The 16,380-nt window shown below is 35.9% G+C and overlaps 5 protein-coding genes across 7 annotated transcripts; 4 read left to right on the top strand and 1 right to left on the bottom strand.

Moving 5' to 3' along the window:
• Nucleotides 1–1,252: 1,252 nt before the first annotated feature.
• On the top strand, nucleotides 1,253–6,758 carry LOC120278183 (glucose-1-phosphate adenylyltransferase large subunit 4, chloroplastic/amyloplastic-like). The gene is made up of 15 exons (XM_039285107.1): nucleotides 1,253–1,758; nucleotides 1,898–2,020; nucleotides 2,512–2,685; nucleotides 2,748–2,840; nucleotides 3,025–3,108; nucleotides 3,201–3,256; nucleotides 3,352–3,445; nucleotides 3,614–3,726; nucleotides 4,356–4,428; nucleotides 4,705–4,785; nucleotides 4,878–4,964; nucleotides 5,048–5,152; nucleotides 5,683–5,789; nucleotides 5,863–5,923; nucleotides 6,398–6,758. The coding sequence occupies exons 1-15, from the start codon at nucleotides 1,495–1,497 to the stop codon at nucleotides 6,497–6,499; spliced, it is 1,617 nt and encodes a 538-aa protein (XP_039141041.1). The 5' UTR covers nucleotides 1,253–1,494; the 3' UTR covers nucleotides 6,500–6,758.
• A 528-nt stretch (nucleotides 6,759–7,286) lies between these two features.
• LOC120278196 (self-incompatibility protein S1-like) lies at nucleotides 7,287–7,935 on the top strand. Its single transcript, XM_039285132.1, has one exon. The coding sequence runs from the start codon at nucleotides 7,307–7,309 to the stop codon at nucleotides 7,817–7,819; it is 513 nt and encodes a 170-aa protein (XP_039141066.1). The 5' UTR covers nucleotides 7,287–7,306; the 3' UTR covers nucleotides 7,820–7,935.
• A 155-nt stretch (nucleotides 7,936–8,090) lies between these two features.
• LOC120278197 (major pollen allergen Lol p 11-like) lies at nucleotides 8,091–9,033 on the bottom strand. Its single transcript, XM_039285133.1, has 2 exons — nucleotides 8,731–9,033; nucleotides 8,091–8,619 (listed from the first exon to the last, which is right to left on the bottom strand). The coding sequence occupies exons 1-2, from the start codon at nucleotides 8,885–8,887 to the stop codon at nucleotides 8,297–8,299; spliced, it is 480 nt and encodes a 159-aa protein (XP_039141067.1). The 5' UTR covers nucleotides 8,888–9,033; the 3' UTR covers nucleotides 8,091–8,296.
• Nucleotides 9,034–9,582: 549 nt separating this feature from the next.
• Nucleotides 9,583–13,201, top strand: LOC120278190 (protein COP1 SUPPRESSOR 2). 3 transcript variants are annotated; one of them, XM_039285125.1, is made up of 7 exons: nucleotides 9,583–9,808; nucleotides 9,939–10,121; nucleotides 10,239–10,353; nucleotides 10,449–10,522; nucleotides 11,278–11,435; nucleotides 11,826–12,003; nucleotides 13,069–13,201. In XM_039285125.1, exons 1-6 carry the CDS (start codon nucleotides 9,729–9,731, stop codon nucleotides 11,990–11,992), a joined length of 777 nt encoding a protein of 258 aa, XP_039141059.1. In that variant the 5' UTR covers nucleotides 9,583–9,728; the 3' UTR covers nucleotides 11,993–12,003; nucleotides 13,069–13,201. The 3 variants fall into 3 exon arrangements, with proteins under 3 accessions (XP_039141059.1, XP_039141058.1, XP_039141057.1); XM_039285123.1 differs by lacking the exon at nucleotides 13,069–13,201 and adding an exon at nucleotides 12,194–12,665 and having other exon boundaries at nucleotides 9,585–9,808; XM_039285124.1 differs by lacking the exon at nucleotides 13,069–13,201 and having other exon boundaries at nucleotides 11,826–12,124.
• LOC120278195 lies at nucleotides 12,717–13,687 on the top strand. The gene has a single exon (XM_039285131.1). It carries the CDS (start codon nucleotides 12,843–12,845, stop codon nucleotides 13,368–13,370), a length of 528 nt encoding a protein of 175 aa, XP_039141065.1. The 5' UTR covers nucleotides 12,717–12,842; the 3' UTR covers nucleotides 13,371–13,687.
• The last annotated feature ends 2,693 nt before the right edge of the window (nucleotides 13,688–16,380 follow it).

Below are 16,380 nucleotides of genomic sequence, written 5' to 3'. Positions count from 1 at the left end.
CTCCCAATTTATGCACTCCCCTACTGAAATTCATTGGACAACTTTGAAACGAGTTCTTCGTTATCTCAAGAACACTATTTTTCATGGTCTTTTTCTACGAAAAGGCATTCCTCTTCACTTACGTGCTTTCAGTGACTCAGATTGGGGTGGAAATCGTGATGATGGTCGCTCCACTACAGCTTATCTTATCTATCTAGGCTCTAATGCTATTTCCTGGAAATCATCCCGTCAAAAGACAGTTTCTCGCTCTTCGACAGAATCTGAATACAAAGCACTTGCTAACACTGCTGCTGATATTATGTGGATTGAAAATCTTCTTCATGAGTTAGGGATCAATTTATCTCAGCCTCCATCATTGTTTTGTGATAACACAGGTGCTACTTATCTTTGTGCCAACCCAGTCTTCCATTCCAGAATGAAACATATTTCTCTTGATTATCATTTTGTCCGAGAATGTGTCACAAATGGCCAACTCAGAGTTCATCACATCTCCACTAAAGATCAGCTGGCTGATGTCCTCACCAAAGCCTTAAGTCGTCAACAATTTACTGTTCTTCGGTCCAAGATCGGAGTCTCCAATGGAGCCTCCATCTTGCGGGGGCGTGTTAAACTGATTTCAGATGATCAAGAATCTACCAAGTCAAATATTAGTTAGCTTAGTCTTATCTATAGTTTATCCTGCTTAAATGTAATCTTCCATTAGATGATATATCTTTCTGTTGTAACAAACTCTATTACTCATTTGTATCTGCTGTATTTAACGTCAATATGATTCAATGAAAATATATAATTCTTCAACACAACCAGTGTTCTTAGGGGTCGTTAAAAATCATTTATATCAGTGAGATAAAAAAAAACCCGGGAAATCATACATATTTTGGAAGTGGTCGCTTAAGAAATTTAGGACTACACATGATCACGAGACTCACCACCGTCTCTACTCGATGCAATTTGGCAAGTGATCATCGAAATGGTCAGCGTCCACCCACCATTAATAGTGGCGAAAGACTATATTCAGGAATCAGAATCTCAAATTGAAAACTTAAAAAAGCGGAGCAAATTAAGTCACTCATAGTTATATAATGTATATTTATTTATCTGATAAAATCCCAACAACCTTTCCCGTGAAGTCTCAGTCAGGAGTCAGTTCTCACGCTTTGGGAAAATCCGCGAATCTCGAAATCATTTTTATTTGTTACTTTAATTGCTGACGACTTTGAACTTGCTCTCGTCTTCTTCCCTTCTTATCCTTCCGGAAGCCTTGTCTTTCTGATCAATGATCGATCTACCATTATTAATTAATTTATATTATTTGGATATATATATATATATATATATCTGAATTTTGTGTGTTAGTGTTAATTGGACTCTGCTATGCTATGCCATGCCACAGCTTGCCTTGTCTGTCTTCCCCACGAATCCTACTAGCACACTCCCTCTCCATTAACATTACTACATTAGGAGCAAGACGTGTTTGGGATTGTTCTATATATCATGACCGGAGCACTCTCTCAAATGTTTTCTTCTTCTTCTTCCTCCTCAATGCGTGCATCTGTCGGCCACTCTGCCAAGCACCGCTGTGATTGTCCGACCAAACTTCTGCGATCGCCATCATCCTTTTTCGGCGATCGGATTTCTTATTCCATGTCTGAGAAGCAGAAACATCACAGGAATATTAGTGGACCAAGATCCGAGCTCGGAGTTGGACGCGCTGCCATCAACTCTTCCGTCTTTGCCGACGTAGCCAAGGAATACCTGGTAATAGCCCTCTCTCTCTCTCTCTCTCTCTATATATATATATATATATGTATATGTATATATATATATATATATATCTTTATCTGTGTATATTTCTCTCTGTCTGTTTCACTAGTGACTAATTGATCTTAATGGGCAGGCATTGCAGGAACAGAGCCTTGGAATGACGCCAGCTGATCCGAAGACGGTGGCCTCCATTATACTGGGTGGAGGAGCTGGAACCAGGCTCTTCCCTCTTACCCGCAGAAGGGCTAAGCCTGCTGTAAGCATTACTAATTTTTTCATCTTTTTTTTTTTTCCATCTCACCTAAAGAATCTACAATCCTCATTAACCACTTGTGCCTTTGTTCCTTCAAAATAATCAAATGAGGATTTGAGCTAGCAAATAGCAATAAATAAAACTCTTTTGTATAATTTACAAGCCTCTTGACTGTAGTCATCAGCCTTCACATTTAAAAGGGATTATATTATCACTAGTTGAGTTACTTGAGTATCTTCCTTTCCTTCCTTTATGCTCACAGGTTGAAGCCAAATCAAGAAAAATCATCTTTTTCTTTTGTTTTTGTTATTTTATTGAATCTGGGTATTAATTCCACAGAATTATACAGACACATATGCATGCATGCATACATACGCATATTTATATACGTGTATAAGTTATCCATTTACCATAGTGAAATGTTCTGACTTCGCATCATTTCATCAAAGGCACCACAACTTATACAAATCTATTTTTCCCCACCTTCTTGTAAGGTACCAATTGGTGGAAGTTATCGTCTTATTGATGTTCCAATGAGCAATTGTATCAATAGTGGGATCAATAAGATTTACATCCTAACCCAGTTCAACTCTCAATCTCTCAACCGTCATCTTGCTCGAACGTATGATTTTGTCAATGGTGTCAACTTTAGTCATGGGTTTGTTGAGGTATGTCAACCACATCAGGACTCTATATTTCCTTTGAAGTCATAATAATCTGAAAATTGCAGGTGCTAGCGGCTACTCAAACACCTGGAGAATCCGGGAAGAGGTGGTTTCAGGGAACAGCAGATGCTGTGAGGCAATTTATTTGGCTCTTTGAGGTGGTTTTAGGGAACAGCAGCTACACACATTGATTTTCACAATTAATTTGTCTAAATGATTCATGCTTATATAATGAATAGACAAATTCATCATAGGCAATTATCAAATGCTTGCTATTAATGGTCGGTTCATATTGCTTTCTTCAATAAAGCTTTTTGAGCTTTTTTGCTGTTATGTTTCTAGGATGCTAAGCTGAGACATATTGAGAACATACTGATATTATCTGGAGATCATCTTTACCGTATGGATTATATGGACTTTGTGCAGGTTTGATTCTATTTGTACCAGCATGTATTGATTTAGCATGTCTCCTATTTCTTTTGCCAGTTAAAATGATTTGGGATATGATAACCATGCAGAAGCATATTGACTCTGGGGCTGATATTTCCGTTTCTTGCATCCCAATGGATGAGTGGTAATTTTGTCTACCCTTGTATAATATATTGCCATTATTTGCTACTGAGGAAGCTTCAGAATGGTTCATGATCCCTGTTCAATTTTATGCTGCAGTCGCGCTTCTGATTTTGGATTGATGAAGATTGACGGAAATGGACGCATTTGTCAGTTCCTAGAAAAACCCAAGGGTGAACGTCTGAGAACAATGGTAGTTTTTTTTTTTTTTTCTATTTAATGCCAGCCTTCTTGGTTCTTGCTTTGGTGGTATAGTTGACGAATGAGTGACGCCACTGCAATATATTTCATGAAACTATATTGGCTTGTTGGAGCTTTCTTTTTTTCTCACCTAACCTGGAAAATGCCTTTGGTTATGTAGCAAGTGGACACATCCATTCTTGGTTTATTTCCTGAAGAGGCAAAAAGTTTTCCCTACATTGCATCTATGGGAATATACTTGTTTAAGACAGATGTTCTGCTGAAGCTTCTGAGGTAACTGTTCAGATATTGGATCTGGCAATTTAATTAGGTACCTCCATTATAGATGATAAGAATGTAGTAGTTGATTGTTGTTAATAAAATGGACCTCAGATTATTATCTCCCAAATTCAGTTTGTGCTCATTCTCAGATATGTATGAGATATACTGCAGAACTGTCTGTGTCATCTGAGATCCTTTTTTTTTGGTCTTAAATTTACCTTTTGATGGGTGTATTTTGCATTATTAACTGTCTAGTTCATATGGCAAGTGTGCACATCCTTATTCAATGTTTATTTGTGATAGATTCTAGCATGCAAAATACCAGTGACTGTTCCTCACATGCCAAGCAATCTTTACCTCAATAAGCCGTTGTTTGCTGCTAAATGATACTTGTAACATTTTTAGTTGGCTTTTGCATAAGTATCAAAGTTTTATATATTATTTCTAATCTAGAAATTATAAGTGAACTATTCTCAATTTTCATTTTCATCAATTGCTCCATCTTTATTGGATTTTTGAATTAACTTGCTATTCAAATTACTGAATTCTTTAAACAATTTAAATAGTACACTCTTAATATTTACAGTGGTTATAATCAATTTATTATATTTGAACAATTATTTGTCTCTCTGGTCTCTTAGACAGCGTTATCCTAATGCCAATGACTTTGGCTCGGAGATTATACCATTGGCTGCTAAAGAGTACAATGTCCAGGTATGCAGGAGATATTTAAATCTAGTCACTCTTAGTTTCTACAAACTTATTATGTAGTGGTATGTATATTACCCTAACAAAATTTTTTACTTGAGAAAAATGGATAAACCATGTTCAACCATGGAGAATGCAGCATAGGAAGGCCCAATGCTTCATCAGAATTCATGTTTCTAATATGCCTGAATAAATATCTGATTTTGGTTCTCCCTGAGTACAGATTCTGATGGACTGATATTAAGAGTCAACTAACAAATGCAAGTCTTGTTACTTTAACAGGCATATCTTTTCAGTGGGTACTGGGAAGATATTGGTACGATAAAATCATTCTTTGATGCAAACCTAGCTCTTACTGACCAAGTATTGTTCGAATGACTGAACTTTTTGGAGATATGTTTTCAAATAATCATTTTCTTTCCTAATGGCTGAGATTAATCTATGTTTTTCTGAAGCCTCCCAAGTTTCATTTTTATGATCCTTCAAAGCCAATATTCACATCACCTCGATATCTTCCCCCAACTAAAGCTGAGAAGTGCAGGGTATGATTTTCTGCTAATGACGTTCAAGGGATAATAATCTTTATTATGACTAATGTGACTGGAATATGTCTAATTTTTTTCAGGTTTCAAACTCTATAATATCTCATGGATGTTTCTTGGCTGGATGTTGTGTTGAACACTCTGTGGTTGGAGTGCGATCAAGGCTAGAACATGGAGTTGAGCTCAAGGTGACTTGTTTTCTTCTTGCATTCATATCTCATGAAGTTTCCATTTTATTTACTTTTCAATTCCATCTTCTGGATCTTCTGGATTTGCACCTTTTCTGGTTTAAAATCTGGAACCAGTACCTTCATGTTCCAAATGAGCTGACCTTTTCTTTAGAGTTAATTATTTTCTGATAGGTACCAGCATATTGTTTCTTAGTTGCTGGCAGGCATTGTTCTAGGAGACTAGGATTATTAACTTGTTTTATGTTATTTTTCTAAACTGTTTCAAAGCTAGCTGGGAAGTTCTTCTTTGTTTGATTACCATTTCCTTGATTAATTGTTGTCATTTCTGTTTTTTTTTTTTTAAATTATCGGAGCATTGGTACTTAGCCTACATGTTTTAATTATCAAACATCAAGACAACAATTGATTGTTTTGTATGTCCTTCCCATGATATATAGGAGTTATTCTTTGCCCTTTCATTTTTAAACTTTATCATGCAGAACTAGATTTACACAGGGGAAAGGTCTTACTTAGTTCATGTTGATCAGGATACTATGATGATGGGTGCAGACTATTATCAGACTGAGACAGAGAGAAATTTTTGTCTGAGACAGGGAAAAGTTCCCATTGGAGTTGGAGCAAACACCAAAATCAGGTAATTCAAGCCCAGTCTTATGTTTGATCCCACTTGAATACTAATAGCCACCTCATTTTTTCACTTCCATTAGGAATTGTATTATTGACAAAAATGCGAGGATTGGAAAGAATGTGGTAATTGCAAATGGAGATGTAAGTTATCTAAAACTTCTCAATATTGCTCCTTAATTGTCTTAAATTGAATTCAAAATGGTCATCTGATCCATAATCTTGTTGGTTAACATTAAGTATACTCTATGGTAATGTTGACCTTGCAGTTCATAAATTTATAAACCAGTGATGATTTTTGCTCGGGTCAAGTGCCATATATATATAGATATTGCTTTTCTTATGTGAATTGGGAAAAAAGAATGTGTCACGGCAGTTGAATTGTATAGTATTGAGGCACAGGAATAATTTGAAGGTAGAAGAGTTGTTTAAGATGTGTTCATGTTTTCTTAAGATTTCAACTTTGCAAATGCCTTGCTAACAAGTATTGCCATGATATATCAATTTGCTAGCACATTTTTCAGCAGGATAAAATGTGAATGTATTGTTTCTGGTCACACTTTTGCAAATATGAATATTGATAACTCTACTTATGCTTCTCCATAATCGCTGGTGTAGAATGTGCAAGAGGCTGACAGACCAGAAGATGGCTTCTACATTCGTTCTGGGATCACTGTGGTGTTAAAGAACTCCACGATTGCAGACAACACCATCATCTAAACATTTCTGCACTTTGCTGAGGGTGACAAGAAATGTTGCACATAATGCACAAACCACTGAGTTTTTGGCTGACTGGCTGTGGTTAGACACGTCTGCTGTATGTATGAGAGCTTCATAAATTCAAAACGCGTTCCAGTTTTTTAACCTGACATTAGATGACGATGGATAGACTTCTTGTTTTCAAGATTCTGAAATTATTTTGTTTCAGACTTTAAATGCTGCCCCTTATTTTGTGTAATAAAAGGCTGTGCGCGTGGGAAAAAAAATCTGCTTCCCAGCTTTTTCTGCTTTTTTTTTTTTTTAGTTTGAATGTTGCGTGTCATAACTAAATGGTAAAGTAGTTTATAGTGGTGCATGCGTAGATAGCTGCTTCAGCAATCCAGTCATGTACAAGGAAGTGGGAATAAAAAAGTCCAAGCAAGTCATCATCAACATGCATGATTAAGTCAGGCAAATCACCGGGTGTGAGACTCCGTCCAGAACAAGCACCATACTATGGCTGATACCAACAATACACAAATGCTGTGATTGTGGTGTGTTTGGGGAAGCAATTATGTGATTAAGAAATTTTGTAATTTATGTAAGTTTGGAGATAACAAGGTAATACTAATCAAAACTCATAGTAACAACTAACAAAAATTAGGAACATGTATATTTTATATAAAATAAAATAATATATATATATATATATTAATTGAAGTAATTTATATTTTTCAATTCTCATCAATTTTTATTTAATAATTACAACAATTATAAACCCCCAATTCTGTGTGTGTGTGTGTGTGTGTGTCCATTTTCCTATCTCACATGGATCCTCGCTCGAAGGTTCTGCTGCTGCTGTTTTTAGGCTCATCTTGTCTATGCTGTGTGGCCTCTGTTTCCGGGGCAGAGCAGCTGAGCAATGAAACAGTGATCCTGTTTGGGCCTAAGGTGGTGATCTGGAGCGAAGATACCAAATCGGTACTGGAGGCTGGCGGAGGAGGCAATGGCAGGACGACTGTGCATATACAAAACAGGCTTGGGGGAGGAAAGAACTTGAGCTTGCACTGCAAATCCAAGGACGATGACCTACAGCAGCAGACTTTGGCAGAGGGGCAGGAGTTCGTGTGGGGCTTCAATCCAAATGTTTGGGGGACGACCCTCTTCTTCTGCAACCTCATGAATCCCACTCTTAATTTTGTGTTCGACGCCTATGACTACAAGAGGGACGAAATACGATGCTCCAGTCAGTGCATCTGGCTTGTCGCGGCCGAGGGTATGTATGCTCACGACGAGGCTGCTAATCTTTGGACCTATATGTATCCATGGTCATCTTCTTGATTAATTGTTCTTTTTTTATCATTGTCAAAGTCCTATATGTATCCATGGTCATCTTCTTGATTAATTGTTCTTTTCATCATCATTGTCATCCTCAAAGGATTGTTCGTTAATTTTCATATGTTTCGTACTCTCAAAAAGCAAAACGAGCATGAATGAATGAATGAATAATTTCTTCATTGAGAATAAAATATAGGATAGATTGCAACCTTAATTAATAGCTGTGGTAATTAATTAATAAAAAAAAAAACAAAGCAGCGATGAGCCAACATGATGATAAATAAGGTAGCAAGTGCAGTGCCTTGGATGGTACATTATTTTTTGTTGTTGAATGATTAGGTATTATAGATTATTTGACAAAGACGAGGAGGTAATTAATTAAGCAAGTAATTTATTAAGTAATAAAGAGGAGCATGCATTTCCGTTTCCAAATGCCTGCGCATGTTGGTGCTGCTTAAATTTATGCTTGGTGTAATGAAATCAATCATCCAAGGCGAACATCTGGAGTAATTCACCGCAAAGTGGGAGTGGATCTTCCTTGTAGAAGCCGAGGGAGTTAGCATAGCGAACACCGGATGACATGCCACTATTCTGGGTGAGCACAACACGGGCTCTGTTCCTTCCGACCACGATCTCGTTGCAGCCAGCCAAGGGGCTTTCCAGCAACACCACCTCGCAGATCTCGTCCTGGTGGTCGTTGTTGATGGTGATCGAGTAGGTACCGCTGCCATCTGTCACCGCCTCAGCTTCGTACGACACTTCATCGTTGTCGTAACGCTTGCATTCCATCTTCACCTTGGCTCCTATATATGATCATAAATTTATACATTATCCGTGGAACGTGAATATATATATATATATATATTTATATATTTATTTTTTGTCGTCGTCGTCGTCGTCATCGTTGACGTTACCTTTAATGTACTCGGTTGCAGTGGTCTCAAAGCCTGCCCGGCAAGTGTCACAATATACTCGGCCTTGGATAGTGAACTGGGGCTTTGGGGATGCCAGAGCGATAGCAGCAATGGCAGAGAGGAGGCAGAGAGTGGCGAGCAGCTGGAACTTGGCCATTGGTTCTCTCCCTCACTTCAGTTCGTCAAGAGACGAATCGCAACGTAACGCGCTACTCAGCTGATGAGAGAAGTGAGAAAGAGATGGGCGTGGGATTGACCTTGTTCGCCTGGAGATTTATATAGGCTTGTATGAGCACCCTGAATACAGTTTAAGAGGGATGCATCTAAATATAACCAATGGCTGAGAAGGCACTGAAGCGATCATGAGGTGGACCGCAACCCCCTCTCTCTCTCTCCCTCTCGCCTCACAGCTCTTTTTGGTTTTCGTTATTGGACCGAGTCCCGCGCTCTCTCTCAAGTCAAGCGGACGAGAATAGTCTGATCATGCATTTTTTCATATGACTAGTTAATTAATAATTATTTGCAACATCAATAATCCAAGCTTCTTTTTATAATTATTTTCACGGAACCTAAATCAGTTATTAATAATTAAGTTGAAAAGCCGGGTATGTTAATTACCACTGTACCAGCTCCAAATTGGATTGGATGGAGCATTGCTGAACCGAGTCAACAATTAATGGCTCAAAGATTCATAATCTCGAACGGAGATATCAATCCCAAGAGAAGAGAAGAGAAGAAAAGAGAAGTGGGTCGGGCCGAGAAATAATAGCTAATGGGCCCAACAAATCCAGTATGAGTACAAGCACGACAGTGAAAACATCCAGGTTGGGACTTGGGACCTGGATCTCGGTTATTAATTAATTAAAAATCTAATAATTCATCATCACCGGTAACAATCATTATATAGTGAAATAAAACACATTAAACCCTGTTGCTGCTGCTGTGGTTGTGGACGCTCTCCTTCTTTCCATCTTTGTTATCTTCTTGGATCCCCAACGATGCCCACCAAAAATTTCAGGAAGCGACCTTTGGATCAGAACCCCACCACGGCCGATTCAGATGACGAAGAAGAACGAAGGTGGGTTGATCAAAGATTTGATTTTTTCATCCCGATTCGATATTCTCTTCTCTAGGGTTTCTTTTGCAGCGATGCGATATAAAACCTTGATTTTTGTGTATGTCTTTTTGTTCCTCTTGATTTCCCCAAGGTTGGCATTGGAGGCGGTAAGGCTCATGCAAAAGAACCGGGAGAAGAAGCCTGGAATCCCCGCCCTACTCACTGCCAAGTCCACCGCCCACCGAGCTGGCGATGGGGAGGGCGAGAAGGAGGATCTTGTTCTCCAGGATACCTTCGCCCAGGAAACCGCCGTCACTGTCGAAGATCCCCACATGTATCCCTTCTTTAACTCCACTAGATTTTATTTTAGTAACATACTTGAAGAAAATGCCATTAATAATGGGCCATAATCTTATAACTTTGCCTAAAAATTTGGCCTTGGTTTGTAAAGGTTGAGGTATGTAGAACAAGAACTGGCCAAGAAGAAAGGAAAGAAAGTTGATGCTAGTGATAAGGAGGAACACGATCCTGTTGACCAACTGTATGTTGTGCCTGAGCATCTCAAGGTTGAGGCCTTTTTTTATGCGTTTCACTGTGGATTTGCTCGTCAAAAATAGGAATTTTCTTTTCTGAATTTAATTTAATTTTTTAACTCTTTCAGGTAAAGAAGAGGAACTCAGAGGAAAGTTCTACTCAATGGACAACTGGGATTGCTGAGGTTCAACTCCCTATAGAGTATGTTCATTCACTTATTACTGCCCTGCTACTTCTGGCATAAATTATTAGCCAAGACTCAATAGTAGAGTTGTCAAAAACTTGGTGAAGGAGATTAAATTTTGTGAAATACTGATAAAACAAAATGATATTTATGAAACAATACATTACTTCAGGAGTGAAGAAAAATGATGGCAACTATAAGATCTGATGTATTTTTATATACACAACTTGGAAATTTTTCAGTTTTTAGATTGCTGCTTGTTGTCCCAAATGCTCAAATGATAGTTTATGCTCTCTGAATGTGTGTCTAGTTTTCTTTTTTCCTATGAGACTTCCTTTCTTCTCTTTCAATGCATGGCATGTAAAGCATGTGATTTTTTTTTTTCCACCATACTAAGAAATTTTGGAAAGAATCTATTGCTAAACATCTGAACTTTCTTCTTCTGCCGGTCTTGTCCATATAGTTATCATGTTTTTGCTTCATTTTGATTTTCTTAATAGGAACATGGATATAATTATTTAGTGCAAAAAGGGGGACCAACCACAGCAACATTACCAGAAAACTTTTGTTAACTGACATTGAAACTTATGCAAGTTGAGAAATCTTAAGTGGGAAAATCCTACATGAAGATCTCCAGTGTTCTGATATAACGATCAAGATACCTTTACTCCTGACTTCCCTCTCAACCAAGCACAAAAATGTATTTTAACTTTCTTTTTCAGTATTCCTGCCTGTGTATTGACTGCATGTGCTTTTGTTTCATTTATTTCAGGTACAAATTACGAAATATTGAAGAAACAGAAGCAGCTAAAAAGCTGCTGCAAGATAAGAGGCTTGTTGGTAAAATGAAGTCAGAACTAAGTATCCCCTCAAGCTATAGTGCTGATTATTTCCAGCGTGGCCGGGATTACGCTGAAAAGCTTCGGAGAGGTTTGTTGGATATCTTTTACTTCTTTCACACGTGATCTTCATGATGAATAAAACAATCAAAACTTGTGCCCTTGAGATGTGATGGTGGAGGTTGGTAAGTTTTTACCTTTTAATCGGACAAGTTGTATGGATAATTTGTGGAGAGGTTTTCGCAACTGAACTTTGTTTCATCACATCATTAGTTTTCTAGAGTGTCCTATATGTGTATCTATTGTCTATGTTTTATCAAATATATTCTTGCTTGGTGTTGGCTTCCATTATTAGAGTTCTCTTTTTTTAATCATACCTGTGAACAGATCACATGTATTAATCTGGTGAGATTTACGTTTCCTGCACGAGTGTGCTTGTTTCCCTTAACAGCAGATTATATCTTCATGAATTTGCATGCAGATCATCCAGACCTTTACAAAGATCGAGGTGTACAAGCTGATGGAGCCGGAACTAAATCAACAGAAAATAGTAGCACAGAAGGTGTTGGGCAGAGGCAAGCTGCCACAGATGAGTTTATGCTTGAGCGTTTTCGGAAGAGGGAACGACAGCGTGTAATGCGAAGATAATCTGTGTTCAGGTTATTTTTCCAAGCACCATGCATTTCTCAGATACAAATTTTCTTTATGTGAATGAAATGCTGTAAGCATATAATGCATGTATAAAACTGTAAGAAAAGTAGATTCAGGTTGAGGATTGCATAGGGTGATGCTTTATCTTTTGTTTCTTTGATTCTTAGACAAAAACTTATATTTTGAAATGGTGAATAGGAAACCATACCAGAAGTTTGGAAGATCAAATTTCTCCCCACTTTAACACATTTGTGGCTCGAATTGTTGTTCTATCCAAGGGAGTTAGTGCAGAACACGATTTGAGAGCTCAGGGTGAAGCATCCCTGTGTAGATAAGTTTAGGCATCAGATTCAGTTCATATTAAAGCCATGGTTGCTTCTATGAGAAGAAAAGGCATCTGGAACTGGAATATATCAGCATGTTCGCCTTTGACAAGATCAGCTTATGTGGATGAGACTTGTGTTTTTGTTTATGTATGCTTGGAGTTTTAGTACCCATTGATGACTTGTGAAATTAGAAGAAATGATTCCCCTAAACATGTTAGCTCCAGTGCCCCTTCAGATGGGCAGATTCTCAGCATTTTGCTTTCACATAAAAAAGCTTTTGGAAGACCAATTTGTATAAGAGGGCAGGAATTTTGGCTAAAGAAATGGGGCCTTTACTTGTTCAATTCTTCTTCCAAAGCACACTTTATACCCTTGAAAAAGCAATCAAAGTAATGTTCTCTCATCTTTTTCCCACTGCATATTAATACAGCCACAAACTAAGCACTGATAACTTGCTATAAAGCATCCTGACGCAAACTTGCTAACCCAGTAATAGATCACTCGCCCATTTCTAAGTAGGCATGCATACTAGTTTTATTGATTTATGTGAGATCTTTGATACTAATGTCTTGAAGGATTTTTTGCAAAGTCGTTTTGGCATTGCCTCCTCATTCTCGTGTGCATTATTATTTTCCTTTTTCTTCCCAATCATTTTCAGAGCTCTTCTCTACTTCCTACCCCTAATATTTTCCACTGTTACCTGCTTTATGACTGTTTATATGCTTATATCATTGGAGAAACAAGCAGCTAGGGAAATTTTGATTATCAATGGAGGGAAAAGTGAATCTGGACTTCATCAAATTTATGATGAGGCGAACTTCAGCGTGTACAAGGAGGACATTGAAGTTGCGTGCTTTGTCTTGAAGAGGAAAGCTGAGCTGGTTGAGGCTGGAACAGATGGTGAGTGTGAGCAAATTACTTTGACTGGAAAGCTACAGTTGAGGAATAAGAGTAACACCTTCATTGAGGACGATTCAAGTGGAGAGATAGATAATCTGGCTGAGGGAGTGTGGAACTGCTATTTTGGAAAGTTCTCAAGATGGTATTAAACGGCTGTAAGTTTCGCAGTCCAAATGATGCATTTTTCTACACTGGTTTCTTTGGTAAGGTTGAATATAACTAAACATATTTAGTCTTCCTTTGGATGAATATCATGGCATAATTATTAATGACCTTTGTATTACTGATCTTAGTTTACAAATATGATGTCTTTTGTCTTTTCAAAATTAAGTTTGCCAATTACAGATGATTTAGCATCCCAATTTTGTGGCTGTGATGCATTGACCTCTCTCACTCACTAAGGTGACTGATTTATTTTATGCTAATAATGCAGATATGTATATTGAGATCAACACCTTTTGGTTTAGATACTTGTTGGCCAATTTTTTTGTGTTTGATGGTGGTATATATGAATCATGTCGCCAGAAAGAGCATATAGTTGCTACTGAAATGTTAAGGTGAGACTGGTTAAGGGACAGACAGACCTCTGATATGTGAGGTGGGAATGGTTAACAGATCTCTTTGGTATATAGTATAAACTGACCAGCAGGGCCTTGCATTCTGCTTGGCACTGGTTCTTGGGGTCAATGTGAACATTTTAAGTTTAACTGGTGTTATTGAAAAATTTTGGTTTTTTAGCAAAAGAAGCTTTGTAGTTCGTACTAAAGAGGAAAAAAAAAAAAGTTATGCTTTGTGGGGAATAAGATTCCACATGTATATGACCTGGCAAGGACCAGTTATTATTATTTGCTGGAAGGATTTTCACTTGTTTCAACGAGTATTGTTACTTGGGTGTGCTGTTTGCATCTAATTCTGAATGCATGTGGCCTCCAATCCATAAGCAGGCTATCAATAACAAGAACCATTGACTATTAACAAAGTTCAAGTCTGGTGGTTACACTATTATATATCAGAACCGGATTGAAGTGGTGTTACTATAGCCATTTGAAATTGCTCAAATCACAATTACAAAATGACATTTACCCTATATAAAATTATATTTTTATTTTCCTAATGTAGAAGACTTCTTCTAATTTATATTTTTTATTAGGTTATTTATAGGAAATTTTCATTAAAAAATTAGGTATATAGCGTTGGAAAATCAACAAATCTCAATGACACTTAACCCCCAATAATTTTTTTTATTTATAATTTGAGAGATAAAGGTTTTTGTAATTTATATATTTTATAGTGCTATATATAAAAAGTGTCCATTTAACAATTCTGTCTTTTTCCACAATACAGTCTTTGAAAATGGAGCAAATATCAATTACAGTTACACTATATAAAATTTTTATTTTTATTTCCTAATGAGGAAAATTTCTTGCCATTTGTATTTTTAGTAAGGTTATTTATAGAAAATTTCAATTTAAAAATTAGGAGATTTCCTTGCTAATTGCTATAGTCTTTAAAAATCATCAAAATCTCAATGACATATTTACATGTAACCACCTATAAAATCTTTTATTTATATTATGAGAGATAAATATTTTTTGTAATTTATATATTTTATAAGGTCATATATTGAAAATGTCCATTAAAATTTTTTATGTTTTTCCTCACTATAGTGTATGAAAATGACGCAAATATCAATCACAAAATTATACTTACGTCATTAGAAGTTGGGCGATTTCTTGTAATTATAATTTTTAGAAGGATATATATAAATATATATATATATATATTTTCATTAAAAAATTTTAGCAATTTCTCCTTACTATAGCTTTGAAAATCACCAAAATTTCAATTGAAAATTCACAAGTAACCCCTACAAATTTTTTTAATTTAAAATTTGAGTGATAAAAATTTTTGTGTACTTTTTATATATTTTACAAGTGTGTATATAAAAAATGTGCATTAAAATATCAGTGTTTGTCGTCATCATATTATTTGAAAGTGGCATAAATATCAATATATGAGTTCCACTGTCTCAATATAAAAATTTTGATTTTAATTTTTCTTTTCTGATGAGTAAGTTTTTTTGTAATTTGTATTTTTTATAAATTTAAACATAGAAAATTTCCATTAAAAAATTTGAACATTTTCCCATACTATAGACTTTAAAAATCATCAAAATCTCAATCACAAATTTACATGTAATCCCTTATAAAATGTTTTTATGTATAATAAGATTTTTTTTTTGTGCTTTATACATTTTGAAGGGCTCCACACCATAATCTTTGAAAACGACGAAAATATTAATTTATAAATTACACCTACGCCATATAAAAATTTTTAGTTTAATTACCCAAGATGAACAAGATTTCTTGTAATTTTTATTTTTTATAAGATTACAAATAGAAAATTTCAATTCAAAAACTTGTAGATTTTTCCTTACTATATAGCCTTTGAAAATCATCAACATCTCAATCACTAATTTGCATTTAACCCCTATAAAATGTTTTTATTTATAGTAAGATTTTTTTTGCATTATACATTTCGAAGGGTTGCGTATAAAAAATGTGCATTAAAAATTCGTTGTTTTTCGATGGTGTTTGAAAATGGCGCAAATATCAATTTATAAATTATGCTTATCGCATATAAAAAAAAAATTTATTTTTATTTTCCATATGAGGAAAGTGTTTTGTAATTTATATTTTTTTTACAAGGTTACACATTTAAAATTTTCATTTCAAAACTTGGGGATTTTCCCTTACTATAGCTTTTGAAAATTATCAAAATCTCAATCACAAATTTACAAGTAACCCCTTATAAAATGTTTTGATTTTTAATAAGGTTTCTGTACCTTATACATTTGGATTGGCGTTATATAAAGAATGCGCAGTAGAAAAATTATTCTTTTTTTCCACACCATAGTCCTTGAAAATGATGCAAATATTAATTTATAAATTGCACTTACCCCATATAAAAATTTTATTTTGATTTCCCAGATGAGGAGCGTTGCACGTAATTTATATTTTTTATAAGGTTGTATGAGGAAAATTTTCATTTGAAAACTTGAAGATTTTCCCTTACTATAGTCTTTGAAAATCATCAAAATCTCAATCACAAATTTACCAGTAACCCTCATAATTTTTTTTATTTATATTAACATTTTCG

Source organism: Dioscorea cayenensis, chromosome 15 (genome assembly GCF_009730915.1).
Source record: "Dioscorea cayenensis subsp. rotundata cultivar TDr96_F1 chromosome 15, TDr96_F1_v2_PseudoChromosome.rev07_lg8_w22 25.fasta, whole genome shotgun sequence".
In the NCBI taxonomy this organism is placed as follows: Eukaryota; Viridiplantae; Streptophyta; class Magnoliopsida; order Dioscoreales; family Dioscoreaceae; genus Dioscorea; species Dioscorea cayenensis.
This window is presented reverse-complemented; position numbering and strand designations above follow the sequence as displayed.